This window comes from Drosophila obscura, unplaced genomic scaffold (assembly GCF_018151105.1).
Source record: "Drosophila obscura isolate BZ-5 IFL unplaced genomic scaffold, ASM1815110v1 contig_186, whole genome shotgun sequence".
Taxonomy (NCBI): Eukaryota; Metazoa; Arthropoda; class Insecta; order Diptera; family Drosophilidae; genus Drosophila; species Drosophila obscura.
This window is the reverse complement of record NW_024542774.1, coordinates 11,352,996-11,376,552: the sequence shown is the minus strand read 5'-3', so window position 1 is coordinate 11,376,552 and position 23,557 is coordinate 11,352,996. Positions and strand designations below refer to the sequence as shown.

Below are 23,557 nucleotides of genomic sequence, written 5' to 3'. Positions count from 1 at the left end.
ATGGAATCTAAAATTGCATTTTTATGGCACTTCCTTCCTTTCTATTTCTACCTCTCTCTCTCTCTCTCATCCTTTGACCCGCCTATCGACACTTTCATTTCGTCAAAGTTTCTCATTTATGGACGGATTCGTTGGCCTGTTCAATGCAAATGCAAATTTCTGTCCAAAGTTATTGCTCATTATTGTTTCGACTATAACGAGTATACGTACAGATACCCTTGCAGAGGGTATTTTGATTTGGCCCAGCTATGAATCGCAGTGCAGATCCACGTTTAATGTCCGAGAAAAGAAAGATTCGGATGAGAAAATAATATCACTTTTTGTGTCCCTCTTCACTTGAGTTGTGTACTCGTACCTACATATGTTTTGTGGCTTTGAATTGACAACCTAATTAGGATGCTTCTGGATCTCGGAGAACAATTAACAAAGTCAAAACGCAATTGTTATAGTTTGCGAGAGGACAGGACAATGTCAGGCTGATTAAATTACATTTTTCCCAGGCATCTCCTCCGAGGCAATCAAAAGTGCCCAAAAGATCGCTGACAAATGCCTCTTCTTGGGCTCTGCGTTCGGGGATCGGGATCGGGATCTGGATCTGGAATCAATTAAAGATTCCATTGTTTTCCAGGACTACATACCACTGACCCCTTGACCCCCTTTGGCCTTGTCTGGCGAGGGGCAACCTGAAATTGGGCCAAGTCTTCGCCTTCCAGTCAGTCACTGACGAGGGTTCAACAATCAACAATCCTGCTCGGGCTACCTGATGGCCACCAACAATGGGAAAGGAAAGGAAGTGGCAGCTGTCCATTGTGCCACGCCCACTGATGGCAAATGAGTGCGCCCATTAATGCAAATTTAATTAGCATCAACTGGGCGCAAAAGGAGACCATGATGTATGGATTGGCGTTGGCCCCCGCCTAGTCGTCTGCCCCCCTACCCCCTATGGACAAATGCGTCCGATCAGGCGCTCATAAATCAATTTAAATGGCCATCTCACCAGTCACCCAGAGTGGGGCTTTTGGGGCGGCTGGGAGCGGAGGTGGTGGATGGCCCGGCACGACGGTGAATGTTTGAAATTGTCTGTAATTATAGTGAAAACACTTGGCACACAGCACACAGCATACACAGCTCCCTCCTCTATAGCTGCACGGCCCCGCTTAGGTCTAGGCAGGCAGCAAAATTGATTTAAAATATTTTTGCCAACATCGTGCCCGGACCAGGGACCACGGACCAGGGACCACGGACCACATGCACATGCACATGCACACGATCATGTCCGTGTCCACGTTGTGTGGCCATAATTCAAAATTTATGTCTTTTGAAATTATTTTAATGTCTCTAATGGAACTCCCTCTCCTGGCAGCTAGCCGGGGCACCCACACGCGTCGCGGCAACGCGACTTACATATACATAAATAAATAATGAGAATGTTAATTTCATTTCATTTCATGCCTCGGAGGCTTCCCCCCCAAAAATGCCCAAATGGTCCTCTACAGATCGGAAACAATCGCATCTAATTGTGGCTTAAACTCAATCAGCTGATCATATATCAAAGGTGTCCAATCGATTGGAGATATTTTCATAGATGCCCCCACCAATACGCTCCCGGGGGGGGGAAGATCAGGAATGCCAGCGAGCAATCACAACACATTCGACCCCACGGGTCTCGTCTCGTCTCCCCACCAACTCAATCTGGGGCGATAAATATCTCGCTGTTGCAGCAACAAGTCTTCTACTCCACGCTGCCCCTTCCTCCAGCTGCTGCTGCTGCTGCTGTCGCGGAGTCAATCGGTCGGTCGTCTGTGAAACCATTAAAGCGATATCATGTCGAGCATTGGTGTAAGCAGAAATGTCCAAGTACAACATCGATTACAAGATCCCATGCGGAGCGAAGCACGAGGCTCGGGTTGGGCTCAGTCTGGTCTGGTCTGGTCTGGTCTGGGGGATAGCCAATGATTGAGACGATGGGGTCGATATGGATACCTCGACCAGGAGTCTCCAATTCCGATCTGATTAGTTTGTATTGGATTGGCTTTCCCACAGCCAGGACACAGGCGAAAGCTCTTCATTGGATGGTCTCTGACTGTGGCTCCTGGGGTCACCAAGGCAAACAAATCTGCAACACCAGCCTCCCCTCCCAGTCACCCATCCAGACTCAGCGACTCCGCGACTCCGCGACTCCAGAGTGATACGAAAACAAATTGAAATTGGCATCCCGCGCTTGTTGGCCGCTAATTTATTGGCCATTCGACTTGTGTGCCTAGAATTTTAATTGAATATTAACACCTTTGGCAGACGCTTCGCATCGTCTTGGCCACAGCGGACAGAGTTCGATTTCCGGGGATGGAGCGGCGCACGGGGGAATGGAGACCCGGAGTGCCGATGCTGTGCCGTTTCTCTGTCGGGGCGGGCGGGGCAATGGTCAAGTGCCGCAAGCGTTGCACACAATTCAATTTTTGTGTGTCTTTTGTGGCATTGATTTATTCAACGGTTCCAATTCGCAACGAAATCTCCGTCTCCCTGCTGCGCGTGTGCCTCTCGACACCAATTCTGGTAGCGAGAGGAAATTGGTTATTTATAAGTGTCAGCGATGATTAAATTGGTATGGGATAAGATAGGCAGTGGGGCTACCCACTATGAGCAAATGCTATTCAAATCGCAAGCACTCCGATCCCTACGCTACCATTGAGTATGGCCACTGCTGGGGGGATAGCTGCAAATTGGACAACCTCCCACTGCTTTGGCACACCTACTGCACCTACTGCACCTGCCCCCCGTACCGCCCCCACAGGAAAAGTGCAAATTGTTTTCAACTGTTTAATTAATATGAAAATTATTTAAATGTTCCCAGCAAGGATGGAAGGCAAGGCCCCGCCTGGGCGGGCCACAACCACTCTGACGACGGGTGGAGATGGCAGAATCAAAATCTAATCTCTGGCCAGCGATCAGAACGAGATCAGCGAATTCCGCACCATCAGCGGGCATTGGGGGGCTGGGCGTGCTATTATTTATTGACACTTGAAACCAAAGGGGAAGATGAGCCAAGTCCAAGTCGAAGTCCAGGCAGGCACTGCCCGACCAAGGCGTTGCCGCCTGTGACAGCAGATGGTGTCGGTCGGCATTCCAGGCAGGCACCTTCTCATCGGCAGCAGCGGCGGCGGTTCGTTCTCTGCACGCGACTCGCGAACCGAACCCCAGAACGTTGGAGACGGAGAACCCGGATCGGACCGCCCGCCTGGCTCCTCGACACTCTACTCGACTGTTTGATTTATGCTCGCGTAATTGTTGGTTTAAACGTTTTCGCCAAATGGGGCAGGGTTGGGGTTGGGGTTGGGAATGGGGATGGGGCACGGACTGGCAAGCAACGTTTATGACACCACAGCGAAATGTGAGGCATGTCCAGGGTTGTCGAGTCTGAAAGATGCCTTAATGGTGGTTACATCTATCTCCTACTGAGCGAGAGAATATTTCGAAAATAATTTCGGCCATCCTTTGGATTGGAACATTGCCATGCAGCCCCGAATGGGGCCACCTGACAACCCTAATCAGCCTCTATCTCCACCATAAATATATATATATATTCATATATGCTCAAAGTGCTGGCCTTAAATTTCAGCTTCAGCTTCGCACGTCACACCCCCGGGACCACCTTGCAGCTGCCACATTCGCTTACTTATTTTCGTTCGTTTGTCATCATTTTTTCAATAAATTTCAATTTTCAGGTTCCCGTTTTCCTCTCCTCAGTACCCCAGTCCAACAGTTGCCCTGTCCGACACGAGACCCCTATCGTATCCGTATCCTTGTGGGCCGCCTGTGAAATCCGAAGTGTAAAATTGATTTAAATGGCTCGTGAGTGAAGGAGATAATTTTCAGTTGTCAGATGCTTGTAATATTTATGTGTCGGCGATTATTACCTCCCCTCCCTGCCTCCGCCATCTACTCTGCTTGGGAGACTTGAGACTGGAACTGGAACTGGGACTGAGACTGGGACTGGGGCCGGGACCAACATCGTTTAATGTTACCTACGCGTGAAAATTACTTACTTGTTCCACTACTTGGCACCCCAGGGCAACCAGCGCTTAACTCATTTTTAATATGAATAATTGTGGCAAATTACAAGGCAATTGCACATGCCCTGCCCCCTCTACAGGATCCAGCTGCAGGGGAAGGGATTGTGCAGGTTGGTAATTGAATTGGTGGCCAATTATCGGTAGGCCGCGCGTGAGAGAACTTTTAAATTTCCGGTGGGCTGGCTGGGACTGGGATGACCACACAGCGAAGGCTTACGCCTTCGGTTCGATGCTCGATGGCCAGCTCTTCATATTATAATTGGGCATTTGTAAGGAACTAGAAAGGTGTCCGAGCAGACTTTACCGCTCAGGTTTTATGTACGAAATCCCACATACATATGTAATTACCCGCTTGGCGTTGCTTATTAACATAATTTGCGAGCAGTTTTAGCTCCAGCATGGAATGGGAAAAACTTAATAAAAATCAGTCGTCAGTGGTAATTTACGATTGACCAAGCAAATGAACGCCTAATCCCAAAACACTCAAAGCTAATTACCCACACGGACCACAAAGGGCTACGATGCATGCGGAGATAGAGAGAGAGATTCCTATGCAGAGATTTATGGCGCAAAATTAATAATAATTTCAACTAAATTAATAATGGCCAATGAAGGCAGCCAGTTTATGGCCAGTGCCAGATGATTAACAATGTGCGCACGTTTCGGAATGGAGGGACCATCAAATTCTACACGATTCGAATGTTTGTTTACCATTTCTAATCATCTGCGGCAATGCCATAATGCGGCACTGGGGTGCTGTGTGCCAGGCGCCTGGCGGTGCAGAGACCGACCATTGTTTACCCATGGACATGGGATGGACCCGAGCAGGCCGCACAGCACAGCAGGTGACTGCTGAAGATTTTGGGCGCGCGTGTGCCAGCCTCGTTATTATCTTCATTCTTAACACCAGCGCGACAGAGGGTATCTCCCCATCCCCCCCCCAGCCCCCATCAAACAGATGATGGGACTTTCTCTCTTTCCCCCCATCTGATGTGGTGTTGATCGCTGCCTGTGTGTGTGTGTGCCTCCGCCTCTGCCCCGTTTTTCTCATTCATGTTCGACAAGATTTTTATCGCACATTTTTTTTTTCATTAACATTTTGTGGGATCGAAGATACGGAGATACATTCCCACTTCCACTCCGTGGCGTACCTTCCAACCTTCCAGCTTTGTTTTATGATCATCTTTATGTGTTTTCTGGTTCTTTTGACATTCCCAACTGTTGTCGCTGTCGTTGCTGTTGCTGTTGCTGTGGCTGTTGCTCTTCCACTGAAATATGATCTGTTATTATGTAAATTTTACGATTTTCTAATTTTTTAACACTTATTTTTGGTTATTTTGTAGCTGTCGTGGCCTGGCGCCAAAAATGTATCCAACGCTGTAAGCGATACGGAAATTGCCAGCGGGGGAGATCGATCTCCACATTTGTACTTATGTATACATATACCTACATATGTAGGGATATGTGTGGGCCGATGTCGATCTTGATTAGAAGCAGCCACCTGGCGCCCCATCAGTCCATCAACTTTATGGAGTTTTTTCTATTAAATGTCCCTGCTTGTTTTTGATACATACACGTGTATATTTTGGGTGGTCCATGGCACGCGCTGATATCGAAGCCACTGATAATGCTAGTATGAATCTCATGCAACTCTCAGCCATAAAGAAAATAAAAAATTGAATTTCCATCATCATCATTATGGCATTCAGCTCAGGTGAAACCGAAGGAGCCGCATCCTGGCAAATCCTGGAAAATCCTGGCAACAGAATCGAAATTGTAATTACGGCAGTGCAAACGGAAACCAAACTCCTGATATGAGAAACAAAAGCGGCACATAATTAAAATGGGAATGCAGGAGCCGCAGGAGTCGCAGGAGTCGCTGGTACTGAGCATAATGCATATGCATATGTATGATTATATACCTGCATATACTTACATTGGTACATACATACATATGTAGTATTATAGCATAGGATGCAATTACAGCTACACTTTTCAATATGGCGCCCATTGCGCATGTCGCTGCGGTGGCCCGACCAATCACAAATTTGTTGCTGCTCCAGTGTGGCTGTGTGCGTGAGTATCTGTGTTCGTGAGTATGTGTGTGTTTGTGTGTGTGTGTGTGCCCGGGAGCAGGTAACCTGGAAGGGGCGTTCTTACAGCCACAACCTGTTTATCTGCTCTCTCGTTTGCACAAAGCAGTGGCTCTCAAACTGTCGCCGATCTCTGCGCCACCACAAAAGCAGCGAGAGAGAGTGAGAGCGAACATGAAAGCAGAGAGCATTAGTTGGGTTACTAAGCCGCCAGCACAGTCGCGGAACAAAATAGTGGGCATGTGGTATTTATCAAGTCAAGAAAGAGACTAGTCAACTAAGAGACTACTCTACTCTCTATATTGCATAAATATTAATTAATTAATTTATTATTTACATATAGTTTTAGCTTGAATACAATATAATACTGAAAGACAGGATTTAAAATGTAAATAAATATATAAATAAGTAAAATTAAGTTACTGATACGTGTACATTTATGTGTTTATATTTATGTAATATTAATATCCCATACAAATGTTTTAAAATACTAAATTAATTTTACTTCATCAGCTGTTGCTTGCATTTATCATAACTTCTGGCCTCCAGTGTAGAGTACTCTCTCTCTCTCTCTCTCTTTATCTCTCTCTCTCGCGTTTCAGTATTTCACAGTTGGCGAGTATCTGTGTGCGTTCACCCCCCTTAGAGCGAAGATACAGATACATTGCCCATCTCGCTCGCGCACACCAATACCAGTGACGGCGGCACCAACCAGATTTGTTGGCCATTGCATTTGGGCCTTTTCCAACTTGTGCCTTCAGTTTTTCTCTTGCGCTGCTTCGCTGCGGTTCGTTCGTTCGCCGTACCGCTCAGCTCGCTCAACTTCGATCCGTAGCCGGATCCGGCGGCCTTTCGCTCGACTCGCGCACAAAGTTCTTAAATATAATTTTCAATCAATGAAATTAAATGCAACAAATTAACGCACACGAAAATACACAACAAAAATAAATAAATAAATTAATCTAATCTAATCTAATCAATCTGCTGGCGGCCATCTTTTTGCTGGCACTGTTTCAGTGTCGCCGTCCCGAGTCACGGCACCCGTTAGAAGGGAGAAAGGAAACGAACGAAAATTATAATTTGCAACACGTGTTGACACAGTGCGTATGAAAGATGTGCGGCCCTGCACAAGTGAGCTTCGGTGCTGCGTGAGTGTGGCGCCCCGCCGCTGGTGGTGCAAATGTGTTAATACTCGCCTCTGTGTGCGAGTGTGCGAGTGTGCAAGTGTGCAAGTGTGCAAGTGTGTGTGTGTGATAGTGCCTGGCACAGGGCCCCCCTCCGAAAAGTCGGATATATCATTATTATCTTTTGTTTGGATACATCGGCATAAATCGGCATCGCAGAGTCCAAGTGTAACAAAAGCACAAAACTAAAGCAAAAGCAAAAGCAAAAGCAAAAGAACAAACACGGATATGTACGAACAACAATAAATAATCAAACTACAGGTGAGGCTTGGGTTTCGTCAAGAATCGAACTTGCCGACGGCAACAAAAAGCTGATGTCACCACAGCTGGGGGAGTAGAGAGATGGTCGGAGGAGCAAAGCAATCCATAGTTGATACTGGCACCATCCTTAGGTTAGCATAAACAAAGCTAAGCTAAGCTAGAGTATGCATATGCAATATATATACATACATATATGTATATGGAGTAGATCCGCAGAGTGAATGCAGAAGCAACCTTCTGTAAGGCTCATGGCAGACACTGAATTTCATGATCTCAATCGAACACTACGAGTATGGGAACTATTTCCATTTTAATGGATCGATCGATCTCAACTTGTATGACTAGGCATCCAGCTGCTCACTGGGGTGCAGTGTGAGAAGGGGCATTCGATTCCGAATTCGATGCAACATTCGCTTTTTGACGGATTCTGGCATTCTGGCATTCTGGCATTGGCATACACCAACCAAATTGCCTTCAGGAACGCAGCAGCTACTTGAGGCACTTGAGAACCGGCAACCAAATATTTTCAGTGCAGTGCGCGGCAAAAACGCGAAATTCGTGTTAAAGAGATATTTGGGAAATGTAATTGTTTACACGGAACCGAAAATGCTGCTATTGTAGCCCCCCTCTCGGTGCTGGCGTCTCTATCCGGCTGAGCAGTTGAGTGGGCGAGGGGAAGGGAACCACACACTCTTCGCCGATGATACATATTTATTAATTAGAGGAAAAAGTGGGAACGAAACGAAAGAAAAACAATTTCCAGTTGTCATTCATTCATCACAGCGCCCAACCGCTTCGCACGAGCATCTTCGCGAGTCTTGTAGCCGTCCATCGGATACATTTGTTCCGCGTGTTTATTTATAAAGTAGTTTCGCTTTATCATGCAAATTTTTTGCGTTTGGGACTCGAAATATGAACAAAATTGTTAACTAATCGCGAGGGTTTTCGGTTTTCGGCGCTGCTCTTGCCAAGGGGCCGCAAAATACTTTCTTGAGAAAGTTTCGGATGAGTGGGCCGTGGACCAGTTCCGTCCGGCTGTCTGGGCATGCAAATTGCTGGTATAAATATGAAAATTCTCGACGGGATGGGAAGCGTTTAAATGAATTGGCCAGCGCGTTTTTTGTCGTCGGTATGATGAATGGGGTGCGGAGATGGCAGCAGATGTTGTGCAGACTCACACTCGTATCTGTGGGCTACAATAATGATGTTACTAGAGAACCTTCCGAGCCGCCATCAATGGCCGCGCACAAAGTTGCCAAATTGACAAATTAACGCATTCCTCTAGCCAAGATTCGGCCGCAACAGATGCAGATGGCAGATGCAGATGCAGTTGCAGATACGCAAGCGTAGCGATTCTCTGGCTGGCTTTGATCATTTTACGCACTGCCGTATGTAGAATCCGCCGTAATTTGTGCACTTTGCATGAGGCACTGCAGTGGGACAGAGGTGGGCGGGGGACAGGGGGACTGTGCAAACATTTTAAAAATTGCTTTTGCGTTTCATTCAAAACTTTGGCAAATGTAGCGCGAAAAGGCGACATAGAAGCAGAGGAGCAGAGAGGGAGATACATACATACTAGTAGATATATATATATATATATATATATATATGTTTGTATGTTTGAATGTACATCTGTGTATGCAAAGCCCATTAAATTGACAAATTTCATTCATTACGCTGAGTTCTATTTGATTTCTGAGTGCGTGTCTCCCGCGGTGCAACAATTAAGCAGACATGTCTATAAATACAGTTGTATCTGGCAGATAACAATTGCTTACCAAACCAAACCAGCCAGCGAGCAGTGCTTCGCCATTCCCGGAATCGGTGGTGTGCCCCAACAGGTTGGCACCGTCAACCGTCACCGTCACCGTCACCGTCACCAGCCTCTCCAGGCGATTACATTGTGTAAACACAGACATCGGGCTCCAGATGATTTCGAATATTCGAGCATGCGAGTACGGTTATGAGTACGGGTACGGGTACGGGTACGAGTCTAGCCGCAAAACAGTCGCCCTCTCTGGTTTGCACGATCAAACCAATCCAATCCAATCCAATCCAATCGAGGGCCATTCCACAGTCCAGTGCAGTCCAGGTTGTCACTCCAAGCAGTTCCCTCTCAGAGCTCTGAGTGCGAGCGGGCAACAGAGAATGCAACAGAGATAAAGGGAAACCTTCACCTTCTTTGATGGCATTTCCATCAAAACTATCCACAAATCATCGACTCAAAGGGGAATAATCACAGCGGAATACAACAGTTTTTTTATTGTAAGTTGACTTTAATCACAAACTAATTAGGCAAACGCCTCAGCAGCAGCCAGCAGCAGCAGCCGAAGCATCAGCATCCAATTCAATTCAATTTGATTAACAACCCAATATGTAGAATGAATACCAAAAGAGTAGATACGGGTGTGTGCATTCACAGACACACATGCAGATGGCTGGGGTGGAGGGAGAGGTGTCTGCTTTCAGTTTCGGTCCCCCGCATGCAGACAGTCAAACAGTCAGACGGTCCAGTCCAGTCCGGTCCGGTCCGGTCCACAATAACACTCAAATTAAAATCTTATAAAAGTCAAACTTAACAGCAGAGCAAACAGCCAAACAGAAGAACAGAAATCCGATAGATACTCGTGCATAGATAGCAGCAGCAGAAGAACGTTGGAAATAAATTACGAAATTTGTAAAATAAATTAAATTAATTTTATTCGAATGGCAGGCAGGCAGGCAGGCAGGCAGGCAGGCAGACACTCGATAAGAAATCTCCCGCCCGCTTACTGGTTGGTGGAGAGGAGAGGAAATGCAGTGGGGATAGATCAGATAGAGTATCTTTCAGGTGGCTTCTGCGGCTGTGTAACGGTATAAAGCAATCAATTTGGGATACAATCTTGCAGCTACTATTTAAAGCAGTTAGTTGGTCATGAGGCTTGTAGATTTCCAGCTCCCATTAGCGGCTGCTTCCCTACGTTTATCCATGGGATACAAGCGATCCTATTTGCAAATTTGCAAATTTATCGCGTATTTCGTTTCACTTTCGCATTCTGCTTGTTTACTTGCGTCAAACATGAAACAAGCCAAAAAAAAAAAAAAAAAAACGAAAGCAAAAAAAAATTAAAAACAAAAAAAAGGAAAAAAGAAAGAGAATCCAATTTGAGCGAGAGAAAGAAATCAATGGAGATGGTAGTGGGGGGGTGGGGGCGGGGGCTGGGAATGGGATCTCACTAGGCCGATGACTCAAGAGCATAGCCAACTTGGCGTTGGTATTTTTGTTACAGCAGCAGCAGCAGCAAGCAGCCAAAACGAAATCTCTTCTCTATTTTCTTGTCTTGTTTTGTATATATAATCTGCCCCGCATACACACGAGAACTGAAAACAGATCCAAGAATATCTTTGACTCTCACAAATACATATATACATATATATATCTATATATGTGGATGTGTGTATGTGTGCGTGGGGGATATGTATCCACATACATACATACATATATCTACAAGTGTATCTCTATAGCTACACCAGAGATCGATTGCATATATCAAAGTTACTATAAAATATAGCCAAAGATATTCTATCTGGGGGATACACTTGCCTCTCTCTACCGCACTCTCTCTCTCTCTACCGCACTCTCTTTCCCTCTCTTTATCTTTCCCTCGTTGTGTGTAAGCAGAGACCAGCAGCGACAGCGACGCCGCTTCGTTTGGTAATTTTAGAAATATTCTTAGAACTGAATACAGAAATCTGAAATCAGAGGAAAACCAAAAACCAAAAACCGAAAACCGAAACACCACGCGCCCCATATGCATATACATATATTGTGTAAAAAGTTTATTTTTGTAAGAGATCTCTCTCTCTCGGTTAGGGTTAGAGCAGGTTGGAGGAGCGCCCCACAGCACCTTGCCCCTGCCCCTGCCCCGCCCCCGACCAGAAACAATATTTCCGATAATCGAAAATGTTGCATCTATAATTGTACTCGGCGTTAAGTTAAGTTAATCATATTTGACAACATGGGGTCCGATGGGCTCGCATGGGATCGGGGAATTGTTTTGATTTCAGTTTTTGAATTTCCAAATGGCTTATGAATATGCAGGAAATCTCTTGTTCAACATTTCTAGAATCATTTGCCATTCCAATGGCTCAATTAGCATGGGTTAATTATACCTCCAAACTGGCCATAAAAAGATGAGAAATCTATGCGATAATTAGTCGGATAATTGTGTTGAAATTCCCATTTTGGCATTTGGAATCGGGGGATATTTCCATTATTAAGGGGCACAAAATATCTTCAATTAAATATCCACTAACGTTCCTCTCTCTCTTTCTCTCTCTCTCTTTGCAGCGCTCAAATTACCAAAGAATCTGAAGGACCTTTTGTAGGATAAGAGCTCCTCCGTGATCCCACCACAGTGATCGCTAATTGCACGCACATAGAACGGACTGCCCACCACCCACCTGCCCATCCTAACCCCAACCTCAACCCCAACCCCATCCCCAGATCCAATTCCGATTCCCGCCCAAAATGCTTCAACATCCTGCCACAGATTTCTACGATTTGGCCGCAGCCAATGCGGCCGCTGTCCTCACCGCCCGCCACACACCCCCCTACAGCCCCACTGGCCTGAGTGGCTCGGTGGCGCTCCTCAACAACAACAACAACAACAGCAGCAGCACCGGCAACAGCAACAACAACAACAATAACAATCTGGACATTATGACGCACAATGGAGTGGGCGGCGGCGGAGGAGGAGGAGGACTGCACCTGACCGGGGGCAGCAATGGTGGAGTGACGGGAGGCGGTGCCTCCGGCGGCAGGGAGAATCTGCCGAGCTTCGGCTTCACCCAGGAGCAGGTGGCCTGCGTCTGTGAGGTGAGTGTGTGGAGGATCCGAATCCTGACCTAATCCGATAATATCCGATAATCGTCCGGCCGCAGGTGCTGCAGCAGGCCGGCAACATCGAAAGACTGGGTCGCTTCCTCTGGTCGCTGCCACAATGTGATAAGCTGCAGCTGAACGAGTCCGTGCTGAAGGCCAAGGCGGTCGTTGCATTCCATCGCGGCCAGTACAAGGAGCTGTATCGCCTGCTCGAGCACCATCACTTCTCGGCCCAAAATCACGCCAAGCTCCAGGCCCTGTGGTTGAAAGGTGAGCCACCAACTCCTGCTTCGGCTTCGGCTTCTGCTTCTGCTTCGGCTTCGGCTCCTTGCTTAACCCCAAAGCTCTACCTACATCGAAATTCTTTCTCTCTGGTTGTAGCGCATTATGTGGAAGCCGAAAAACTGCGCGGAAGACCCTTGGGTGCTGTTGGCAAATATCGGGTTCGTCGCAAATTTCCATTGCCCCGCACCATCTGGGATGGCGAGGAGACGAGCTACTGTTTTAAGGTGAGTCGAGACTCCACAACATTTTCATTTTAATTGTGGCACTGACAGTGGCAGTGTCAGTGGCAGTGGCACTGACAGTGGCAGCGCTTGGGCTCTGACCAAAAAGAAATCGTAGAAATGTCTGCACGCCTGTCTGATTGCATTGCCTTGCCCGGGATGGGGTTGTGGGTTTTGGGTACTGGGTTCTGGGTTCTGGTTATGCTGCCCGATACTGCAGGGTTACTGCAGGCCTTCTGTTTATTCCGGGCATATCCTGCGCAGGCTTTCAATTGATTAAAACTGATTTGATTTATTTACATAATTATGCTCATCCCTTCCATAGGAGAAATCCCGCTCCGTATTGAGAGACTGGTACTCGCACAATCCATATCCATCGCCCCGGGAGAAACGAGATCTGGCCGAGGCCACCGGACTGACCACCACCCAGGTGAGTCAATCCATCCCATCCCCAAATGATGGATGCCAAGAAGAGGCTGGCCGATGGCCGAAATGAAACCAAATGTCAAACGCATCTCTTGACAAATTTCAATTGCAATTCCTCAGCCTCATCCTCTCCTCATGTTAATTGCATGTCATCAATCATGCCACAAACTGTGCATATTTGGCGACACATTGTGCGATTCGTATTTCTGAAAGTGCTCACTATCCCGCATCTATTTTTGTGCCCTTACAGGTTTCCAATTGGTTCAAGAACCGACGACAAAGAGATCGAGCCGCCGAGCATAAAGAGTGAGTTTATTTGTATGATATCACGATATCCATATAGGACTATAACACTATATATAATTATAATAATTATTAGCTGAACTCTCTCTGGAGGGGGTGGGGCCTTTGAAGTTTCTGTCCTTCCTCACTTGCTCACAAAGATAATTTATCTCAGCAGATCACAAGCAGATCTCTATAACAGTATATCAGTGACATATACATACATATAGTATATAGTGGCATAATTTATATCTACATAAGTTTGTTTATATTTCATTTGAAATGTTTCGCCCAAGTGTCAACGCGTGCAGAGCACAACAACAAAAAAAATATGCATGCGGATTATATATTAATTTGCATTTAAATTTTCAATTACAAAACCTGGCGACATTTACTTCCAAGGTCATTGAGTGAGTGGGTGGGGAGGGGGGGGGTCTATAGCTAATTAGTGCCAAGGACAAGAGAGCCAAAAGTGGCACACGCTGTGGGGGACTGCTGGGGCACCCCGATGGAGGCGAGAGGCGAGGGCGAGAGGCTGTAAGATGCGAATGAAAATGAGTCGCTGACAAAGTCATTAACATGTTGTTCCAAATTCCAAATTCCAAAATATTCTCTCATTTATTATTTGTTTTTATTTTTATTTTTATTTTTCTTTTGAGTTGTGGGATGTTTACTTTCGTTCGGGTACCTTCGGGGCATGCATACCATACATACATACATATGTGTGGCAGGCCTCGTCACTAATTAAAATCCCCAGTCCTTTCCCCGTTCCGTACCGTCCTTTGCTCACCCTCGGAACATCTGCATTTCCGCTTAAGCAAATACTCCGCTCCGTCGTACTCCGTCAGTTCCAGAACTCTTTTCGGACTGGCTTCCTCTTGGGCGAGCAGCGGAGGGAGTGCCGCAGATCCCTGGCTGCTGATAGGAAACATTAACATTAACATTCTCTCAAACATTAAACATCCTCTCTGCATCCAGCATCCTTTTGTTTGTCCCCTGTCCCCTGTCCAGAGCACAGCTCCGATCCTGCTCCTGCTGCTGCTGCTGCTGCTAGAAGTCATGTGAAGTGCAAACAGTCGAGCGGGAAATTTCGAATGGATTTTTGAAGTGGCCGCGTTGTCCCTAGGCCTGTTTCTACTATTACTATTATTAGTTGGAGACTTTCCCCACGATAGTAGTTCCATTATGCTAAATGGCATATCACTTACGGCAGCATAGGGTGGCTGGTGGAGGGGCACGTGGGGAGTCAGCAGGAGAGCGGAGCTGAGCGAGAAATTGTCGTAATCAAAATGAAAATAAAATGTAAGCAAACGTAAGGCTTACAGGCTGCAAAATATTATAAATTGGATGGCAGCCGTGGCAACCGCAATGCACTCATACATACACAGGCAGTGCACAAAAGTATCTCACAGATACACATACACATACATATACATTCATACGCTGCCCTGCGATAGTTCGTCGCTGCGTATCTCCATCGCTGCTGCTGCTGCTGCTGCTGCTGCCGCTGCTGTTGCTGCTGGTAACTTGATATATGTTTATGGCTGTTGGCTGCCTCGATGAGCAACTCGCTCTGCTGCTACTTTAACTTTTTTTTTCCATATTGTTTTTCCTCATCATCATCCTCCTCTTCTCCTCTCTGCTCTTCTCCCTACTCTTCTCCTTTTTGTGTTTGTTGTGTTTTTTTTTTTTGCATGTGCACTCGCTCTGCCTGTGTGTGTGTGTGTGTGTGTGTGTATCTATGTGCCATGCAGCTTTGTGGCAGTCAGCAAACCACAACGGCGCCAAATCTGAATCTAAAGCGGCACTTTGAACAGGCCAAGCCAACAACTGGCAAAGTGGTTATTGTTTAAATAGGCAGCACCTTGGGCATGGGCCCAGAACCAGAGTCAAGTCTCTCCCTCTCTCTCTCTCTCTCTCTCTCTCTCTAGGTAGAATGCTGAGGTCTGAGCAGGTCTAAGTGGAAGGCCCCTTTGAATAGATGATCGAATGAAAGCAATGCCAATGCCAATGTCAAGGTGCAACCAGACAATTGCCATTGCCATGTGCTCCCCCTAAGAGCTGATCTTTATCCAACTTCAACTAGATTCTATATTATAATTTGGTAATTTGGTAATTTGGCAAGATCAATCGAATATAATTTGTATGCCGATTTGCGGATGGTCATTCAGCTGAAGATGAAGCACAGGGCCATGCGCATATAGTCCACTGTCGAAGATATGGCTGTTATAATCACGCGATACCGATCGATGCACATGTTCACGTACAGCTGGTACTTCTTGTTGGTCACCTCGAAGTTCCAGAGAGTCGACATGGCCCCCAGGAGATTCCAGCTATCGCCAAAGTGCAGCCACGAGTGCTGCTCGCTCACGTACTGGAAGATGCCGAAGTAGAAGAGGATGACCATCAACGGAAAGAGTACCGGCAGCAGAATGACGAAGCCCAGGATGCAGGTATAGGCGAGCTTCAGCATTGTGGGAAAGGGCAGCGGCTGCACCCACACATCCTGCAGATGATCCACCAACGGCTGCATGTAGTACACCACGCGACCAATCATTGAGGTCTTCCTCCACTGCGAATTGAATGCGAAAATTCAAAGATTAGGCGCGAGACTTGGTTGCCATTTCTAAGAGGGGAGGGACCTACTATCTTTCGCTTGTGCAGCGGCTTTCTCCAGGTCTTGTGCATGGTTTCCACTTTTCCAATAAGCAATTTTCAAGAACTATCTTACAGGTTGATAAATTTTGAACAGATATATGTATCACAGATTTTCTATATTTTCTACTTGTGCTACAATTCGTTGACACTTCTTCGCCTCATACAAATATCGGGTTGCTTCTCCGTTTTTGCCTTGGGGAAAATATTTTAAATTAACACGGAAAAGTCCTTTAATTCACTCTCATTACGGATATTCGATATTTTCGAATGGTAAACTTTTTGCCAGGTTTTCAAACCAATCGAAAAGAAAACCTCACGCAGCATTCTCGATGGGCATGCGAATCTTTCACCTTTCATCTTCATTTGATTGATCCGCTTTGGCCGTAACAGCAGCTTCTAGGGGAATTTCAGTATATGTATTATATCTACCCCCATTCCGTTCCGTTGCGTTCCCTTCCATATCCTATCCCTTCCAGTCACAGTCACAGTCCCAGTCCCAGTCCCAGTCTGGTTCCAAGCCCCGTCCTGCTGGCAGAGCAACCATCATACTTCACTTCACTACACTACACTACCGATGCGACCCAGTGCGAGTTCCACTTCCAGTTTCAGTTCCAGTCCCGAGTCCCGAGTCCCATCCCATCCCATCATCTTTCCCTGCCGCTCTCTGCCCACCTCCCTCTCTCTGCCTACTGTTTGTATGTGTGTTTTTCTCTCCTCCTCGTCGTCGTCGTCGTCGTCTCGTAGTCGTCGTCGTCATCATTTTGCGTTCGTCGAATGCCACGGTTGGCTGGAGGGTAGCTGGGCAGGGTATCAGGTTACCACAAAATGTGCGTGTGTTCTTTATTCGTTCGCCCTACCCCCTGCCACTGCCCCTGCCCCTGCCCCTGCCCCTCTCTTCGTCCCTCCATCCATCTGCTGTCTCCAGCGCGTTATTCATTTTTATTCGTTTTATTGTACATTCTGTTTTATTATTATGTATTTTGCGCTTTTGCCCGTCTCCTCTGCTCTTCTCCTCGTTCCTCTCCCTCTCTCTCATCTTGATTTCGCTTTTGTGTGTTGTTTTCGTTCCCCTGCTCTCTCTCTCTCCCTCTTTCTCTGCCATCCCCTTTCTGGGAGTACTCTGATGGCGTTGATAATGATGTCGTTGGTGATGAGTCCCGGGACTTGAGGCGCTTGGGGCACATCTCACACTCCTTTGGTGGTACGGGGTGTTCCTCAAGTATCCGCTCCGCTCCGCACTCTCGCCTACAATTAGAGAGATCTTTGGGGAAACTCCAACTTGACCTCTGCAAGGGTCTTCATATGGTTTCCCCCCCATCACCCAACAGTCTAAGCTGCTTAGAGTTCTGTTCCGCCAAGTCGTGAGGATTACATAAAAGTTTGTTTAGGCACCGCGGGGGGTCGGTCAGAGGCACGTTACAGCTGCAGCAGACTCCGCCGCATCCAACGCGGATCGTCTCGCCTGGGGCAGGGCAGGCCAGGGCAGGGAAGGGAAGGGCAATTAAAAGGCAACAAAATTATTAAAAAAAACTGTCAAAACAATCCACAGCCAGCATAAAATGCGCCACACGCCACACAGCCAAACATGGAACGGAATGGAACGTTTCTCGGACAGATAATAAAATATCTTATAACGATGACAGGGTTGGGGGAGACCTCTCCCTCTCTCCCTCTCTACCTCTCTTCTCACTGGTCTGGGTTAATCGCCAAGATCTTACATAGTTGTAGACAATGGCACAATGCTTAGGTAGACGTAGACGTAGACGCTGGCTAGACAAAAAACCCCCCCGAAACTCCAAGTCTCTGCTCCTTCTGCTCGTTCTCCTGCATCGCCATCGTTGCTGCTTTGGGGTCGCGTTGGCCTCTTCGCTGGAGTGTCAGAGGGTCGCCACGAGCATTAACAACAGCCACCACACACATGCGTAAATTAAATGATAATTTATGATCAACACCTTTTCAGATTCCACTTATGGATCGCTGTTCTCCGTTTAGTTGGGTGTCCTGCTGCGCACACGTCCCGAGATTTGTGTACCGATCGCGCAATGCGATAACTCAACCTGTTCTTTCGCCTTCGACCGAGATCTCTCCTGATCTCTCGCCTGATCTTTACGAATCTCTCTCCGGTTCGCCCTGTGCGCCGGGCTAGGGCTCTCCATCCGAAGCAGCGTTTCATTTTGTTGCCTTCTCTCCTCTCTGCTGTGTGTGTGTGTGTGTGTTTGTTTTTTTAGGATTTATTGGCTTATAATTTTTATTAGCAGTGGAATTCCTTGGAAGCGAAGCCCAAGTCCAGCCATCATCAACCATAACCATATGATGTGATTCTCTCGCTCTCTCTCTCTCTCTCTCTCTCGGTCTCCTTTGTTTCCGATTCAGCATCTCGTGGCACAGTGTTCCTCCTGGTGACTGTGATTAGACTTGTCCTCCTATTCCATTGCATGTCCAAATGAAACGAAACAAGAAAAACTTTCTGTTCCCCGGCAGACATCTCCACTGTCCCCACTGGCCCGCGTTTCCAGTTAAACATAATCCGATCATGCATTATTACCAAGCTAATGAATCTGCTTAAGACAGAGTCCCAGTGCCACAGAAATGGCTTAAGACTACAAAAAATCAATTGAGCAAACAAGTTAAAAAATATTAATTCCCCATCAATGAGCACAGACCCCAAATAAAAATAAAAAAAAAAAAAAAAAAAAAAAGAAAAACCCAAAGAACCTTTTTAAGGTGTGTGGAGGGGTGTGGAGGGCAGGGGGGTAGACCACACACAGAGAACGAGGGCCCACATAACCTGCTTCTTGATTTTGTTATAAACTTTATGTGACATTCACTTCTTGTGGCGGGAATTGTCCTTGAGCGGCTCTGCCCCTTCGCCCCATTCCCCTTCGAGTTTGTCTGCTCAAAACTAAAGGCATGGAAAAATCGAACTGGAACATTTGTTTTATTATAAATGCAATCACTGGAAGGACAGCGAGCAGCGAGTCCTACTAAAGTACATAGGCGCTGCCCTGTTCTCCTTCCGCTCCAGTGTTGACTGCATGTGTGTGTGTGTGTGTGTGTGTGTGGGGGGGGGGCTTGGGCTTGGTAAGTGTTGCAGTGGTGGCCCCAAGCGAGAACGAACAGTGGAACAGGGAAACGAGAGAGAGAGACAGAGAGAGAAGCAGAAACTATGAAATTCTGGTAATTCGATATCATTGTTTATATGCTGCTGCTGCTGCTGCTGCTGCTGCTCCTTCTTCTGCCTGCCATCGGCTTCTGCTGTCTTTTGTTTGCTCCCCACTTTGGCCCGTCCCCCCGTACCCTGCCTGGGATGAATGGTGGATGGATGGATGGATAGATGGAAGGAATGGGGGCGTTTGCGTTTTCCCATATTTGCAGAGAGTTCTATCGATTTTTGTTTAGAGCAGCAGCAGCAGCAGCAGGGCTACTTTAATGTCCACAACACACAATTGGAATTCACTTGAGAATAAGTTGTGGGGGCCTCCCCTCCACCCCACCTCGACTCCTTCCTATTGTCCGTCAAATGTCACATGTGCCCCGCCAAACAGAACAGAAGAGAACCGAACCGAACAGCCGGCCAAGTTCAAGTTCAGGCCCCCAGAAGCGAGATGGCAATTCTGGTACGCCACGCTGTTGGTGGCACTGATCCTGATCCTCCCTCTCCTCTGTCGCACTGTGAATATAATCTACAATTACATGATTGCCGATATCATACAGCTGGGGCCCAGTGGAGCCCGCGCTGTATGTGGGCCCCTCCGTCGGAATCTGCAGCCGCCGCGGAGTCAGCAAATAACTGGCCCCCAAGTTGGCAGTGGTGGAAGGGGGGGGCTAAAAGATCATTCCCTGGCTGTCCTCCGTCTCTGTCTGTTTGGGGCTGAACGCAAATTTGTCGAGTGTGCGCTTAAATGTTTTGCATTGCCATGGACGGACGCGATGCGAGGGCCCGGTTGGCGGCTGCTTGTTCCGATACCCTTGGACGCAGGCCTTATTCGCTGAGTCAGCTGCTCAGTTATCCAGCCAGCAGCCATATATTTTATGTTCCTCTTCGCGTGAGCTTTAAGATGGTTGCCAAATGTCAATTACTTTGACAGTTAATAGATTTAAAAATCTCAATCGATTCTTGTTGATTGTTCTTTGCTGGCGGTATACACTAATCTTGCATAAGGGTATTCCACACTTTGTGTGCAAGTTTTTTGTGTGTTTCTGTTGCTGTTGCTGTGCAAACTGGTTCCGCGAGGCGGCTGCCTGATTGTGCTTGGCCATGCAATTGGCGACAAGATTAACACTTTGCCGATGATGCCAGTGATATCCGTTGAAAGGCAATTGCTCGAATTTCAATCATGCAACGGCTTGCTGGGCTTGGCTTACTGGTGTGGTGGCTGGAGGTGTTAGCCATTAGCGCGTAATTTCAACAATTGTCAGAGGCCATCCATCCATCCATCCATCCCCCAAGGGGATGGAAAATTAACCCCAAAGTGCGTCAACTGTGCCGTGCCACTCGAATGCCATTTACAGAATCAGCCACAAACAATAATACGAGGAGTCAAGCTACTTAACTTTTGGGCCACAAGTGGCACAAGCAGATGGGTGGAGGTGGAGGTGGAGGTGCTGTGTGTGTGTGTGTGTGGATGTGCAACATCAACATCCCCCAATCGAAAGTGACGTGACGCAGCTCAAATAACTGTAGCTGAAATCAGATGCCACGCAGACGCCGAACGAACGAAACGAAACGAACGCTCTGGGGAATGCAATAATGCCGACATCTCTCTCTCTCTCTCTCTCTCTCTCGCTCTCTCCGTCTATCTCTTGTGTCACACTGTCTGGGGCAACACCTCAGGAAAAGGAACATGAGACCATTTACAGAAATTAGAGAGAAAGAGAGGCAGACGATTTCCTTCCGGAAAATATTTTCAATTGCAATTGCTGTGCTGGTTGCTGGTTGCTGTTTGCTGTCGTTTGTCATTTGTTTATAAATAAATTATGCACTCTACATGCATTACTGTGTGTGTGGGTGTGAGTGTGAGGGTGTGGGTGTGGGTGTGTTGACAGCAGTAAATTAGTTGCAACAATTGACACATTTTAATGTAAACGATGCTGACATTTTCTGGGCATATCCCTGGTGGTTAAGCTGTTGCTGCTGCTGCACGACCGACACTTCGTCATCTGTGGAAATAGAGGCACTTGCGATCCAATCAGCATCGCCCAGTGGGAAAATATGTAGATCCCAGCAGTGTTGAAAAATGTCCACTAAATAAAAGAAAGTTACCGAAAGTGTGGCAGCAGCTTTACAGTTTTACAGCCACTGGATGCTAATGTTTTCTAGTTATTATTTATCTTACATTTGAAATGTATCCGCAGATGATAATCTATTGATTCCCCTTACTTGCAGCGGCTCCACGGACAAGCAACACTTGGACTCCTCCAGCGACTCGGAGATGGAGGGCAGCATGTTGCCCAGTCAAAGCGCACAACAGCAGCAGCAGCAGCAGCAGCAGCAACAGCAGCAGCAGCAGTCACCCAACAACAACGTCCTGCATCAACAGCAACTGCAGCATGCTGCCGCCGAACAGAGTCTGCAACATCATACGCATCAGCAACACCATCCCGCCGCCGCTGGGGCCACAAGCGTTGCCAGCAAGACAGGTCACAGCGGGGCAGGCGGCGGTGGCGGTGGCGGGGGCGGTGGTGTTGCTGCAACAGCAACACAAATGCAAATGCCGCCCCTCTCCGCTGCCGTCGCCTACTCCCACCTGCATAGTGTGATGGGCGCCATGCCCATGACCGCCATGTACGACATGGGGGAGTATCAGCACTTATGATTCTAGTTGGAGGCGGCTGCTGCCGCAACCAGCGCAACCAGCGGGAGCGGGAGCGGGAAGGCAAGATCAAGTGCCGTCGAAGCCGCCGCCAGCAGCAGCAGCAGCAGCAACAATGCCTACGGGTGGCACCATCAGCGCCAGCGCCAGCAGGATCTGTCGGATAGCTTTTACTTCTGATCCCGAGCGGAGCTGGACGGAACCTTAGCAATATTTAGATAGAGAGAGGGAGAGAGAGAGAGAGAGAGAGAGGGAGCGCATCGTCGTAGCAACAAATTCTATTTAATCGTTAAACACACAACAGCAACACTTTCTGCATAATCTAGCATTTTTCTGCAACCAATGGAAAGAGAGAGATATAGAGATAGAGAGGGAGAAAAAAAGGCACCACGCAGCAGCACAACCCCCCACCCAACACCCAACAAAAACTTGCAAGAGAGAAAACTGCATCGATCTGTGTACATAGCTAGGCTAGGCTTTAGTTTTAGAGCGGTTGGATGAGAAGGAGGAGGAGTGGGAGTGGGAAGGGAAGGGAAGGAGGTACAACCGAAATGCAAATCAAATCGAAATGTGCAAACAATTATCTATACATATACATATATTATATTATATATATATTACTATATATCTACTGCTAATGCATAAATTATACACTTTTAATTGTAGCCTTTAGTAATCATATTTTTGTTAACAATAAATTCTATTAAATTATTTTGAAACGATCAAATGGGCTCTTTTGGGCTCTTTCCCACGCCTACCTATACCGATATTATGCCTATGTGTATTACCTATAGTCTGCGCCCATTACCCACACCGACCGACCGACCACAAGAATGAGAGCCGGTCGAGCCGAGTACACTAATCCACGGCGACAGGTAAGTCAGCTAATGCTAATGGCCACGTCTAATGGGCGTCGTCGGCGCGTGCGTTGCTCGCACACGCGACCCATCCGCAGCACAGCACCCAGTTCCAGCCCGCAGATCCTGCTCATTGCAGCACCACGTCTCATGTAATGAGTGTGTCTCTTCGGAAAGTTTGAACAGCACTTGGCAACGACCGACAGGAGTGTCTGGGGGCGGCGCTTGGCAACCGAACAAGCGAGTGTCGCGGGGTGCGGGCTGGCTGTCGGCGGTGTCGCGGTGTCTATGTCTGGTCGTGGGGGTGGATGCTGTCTGACTGGTTGATTTTTTTATTGATACTGTACTTACATATAGCAGACATCGTCGCCCCCAGTCAAAGCCTCCCCCGTCGTCGTCCTTGCCCATACCACCCCCCCTTGAACGTTGCCAGGGAGAAAGGAACCACCAGACCAGCAGCACACACGTGTCTGGGCTGCGACTGTCTCTCTCTCTCTCTCTCTCTCTGACTCTGATTGAGATTGATGGTAACATATCTGGTTA

At 47.4% G+C, this 23,557-nt stretch overlaps 2 protein-coding genes across 3 annotated transcripts; one reads left to right on the top strand and one right to left on the bottom strand.

Moving 5' to 3' along the window:
• The first annotated feature begins 6,960 nt into the window (after positions 1-6,960).
• LOC111074953 (protein sine oculis) lies at positions 6,961-22,383 on the top strand. Its single transcript, XM_022367974.2, has 7 exons — positions 6,961-7,608; positions 11,939-12,466; positions 12,532-12,742; positions 12,854-12,981; positions 13,304-13,408; positions 13,655-13,710; positions 21,731-22,383. Exons 2-7 carry the CDS (start codon positions 12,119-12,121, stop codon positions 22,158-22,160), a joined length of 1,278 nt encoding a protein of 425 aa, XP_022223666.2. The 5' UTR covers positions 6,961-7,608; positions 11,939-12,118; the 3' UTR covers positions 22,161-22,383.
• Positions 15,770-16,489, bottom strand: LOC111074954. Of its 2 annotated transcripts, XM_022367976.2 has the most exons (3): positions 16,333-16,489; positions 15,954-16,258; positions 15,770-15,894 (listed from the first exon to the last, which is right to left on the bottom strand). In XM_022367976.2, exons 1-3 carry the CDS (start codon positions 16,372-16,374, stop codon positions 15,813-15,815), a joined length of 429 nt encoding a protein of 142 aa, XP_022223668.2. In that variant the 5' UTR covers positions 16,375-16,489; the 3' UTR covers positions 15,770-15,812. The 2 variants fall into 2 exon arrangements, with proteins under 2 accessions (XP_022223668.2, XP_022223667.2); XM_022367975.2 differs by having other exon boundaries at positions 15,770-16,258; positions 16,333-16,488.
• Positions 22,384-23,557: the final 1,174 nt, after the last annotated feature.

Bases quoted from the DNA above. Each gene is read 5' to 3' on its own strand.
- LOC111074953 (XM_022367974.2), top strand. From the start codon at position 12,119: ATGCTTCAACATCCTGCCACAGATTTCTACGATTTGGCCGCAGCCAAT. The intron at 12,743-12,853 runs GTGAGCCACCAA...CTCTGGTTGTAG, and splicing joins CCAGGCCCTGTGGTTGAAAG to CGCATTATGTGGAAGCCGAA. The intron at 13,409-13,654 runs GTGAGTCAATCC...GTGCCCTTACAG, and splicing joins CCGGACTGACCACCACCCAG to GTTTCCAATTGGTTCAAGAA.
- LOC111074954 (XM_022367975.2), bottom strand. From the start codon at position 16,374: ATGCACAAGACCTGGAGAAAGCCGCTGCACAAGCGAAAGATA. The intron at 16,259-16,332 runs GTAGGTCCCTCC...TTCAATTCGCAG, and splicing joins CGCTGCACAAGCGAAAGATA to TGGAGGAAGACCTCAATGAT.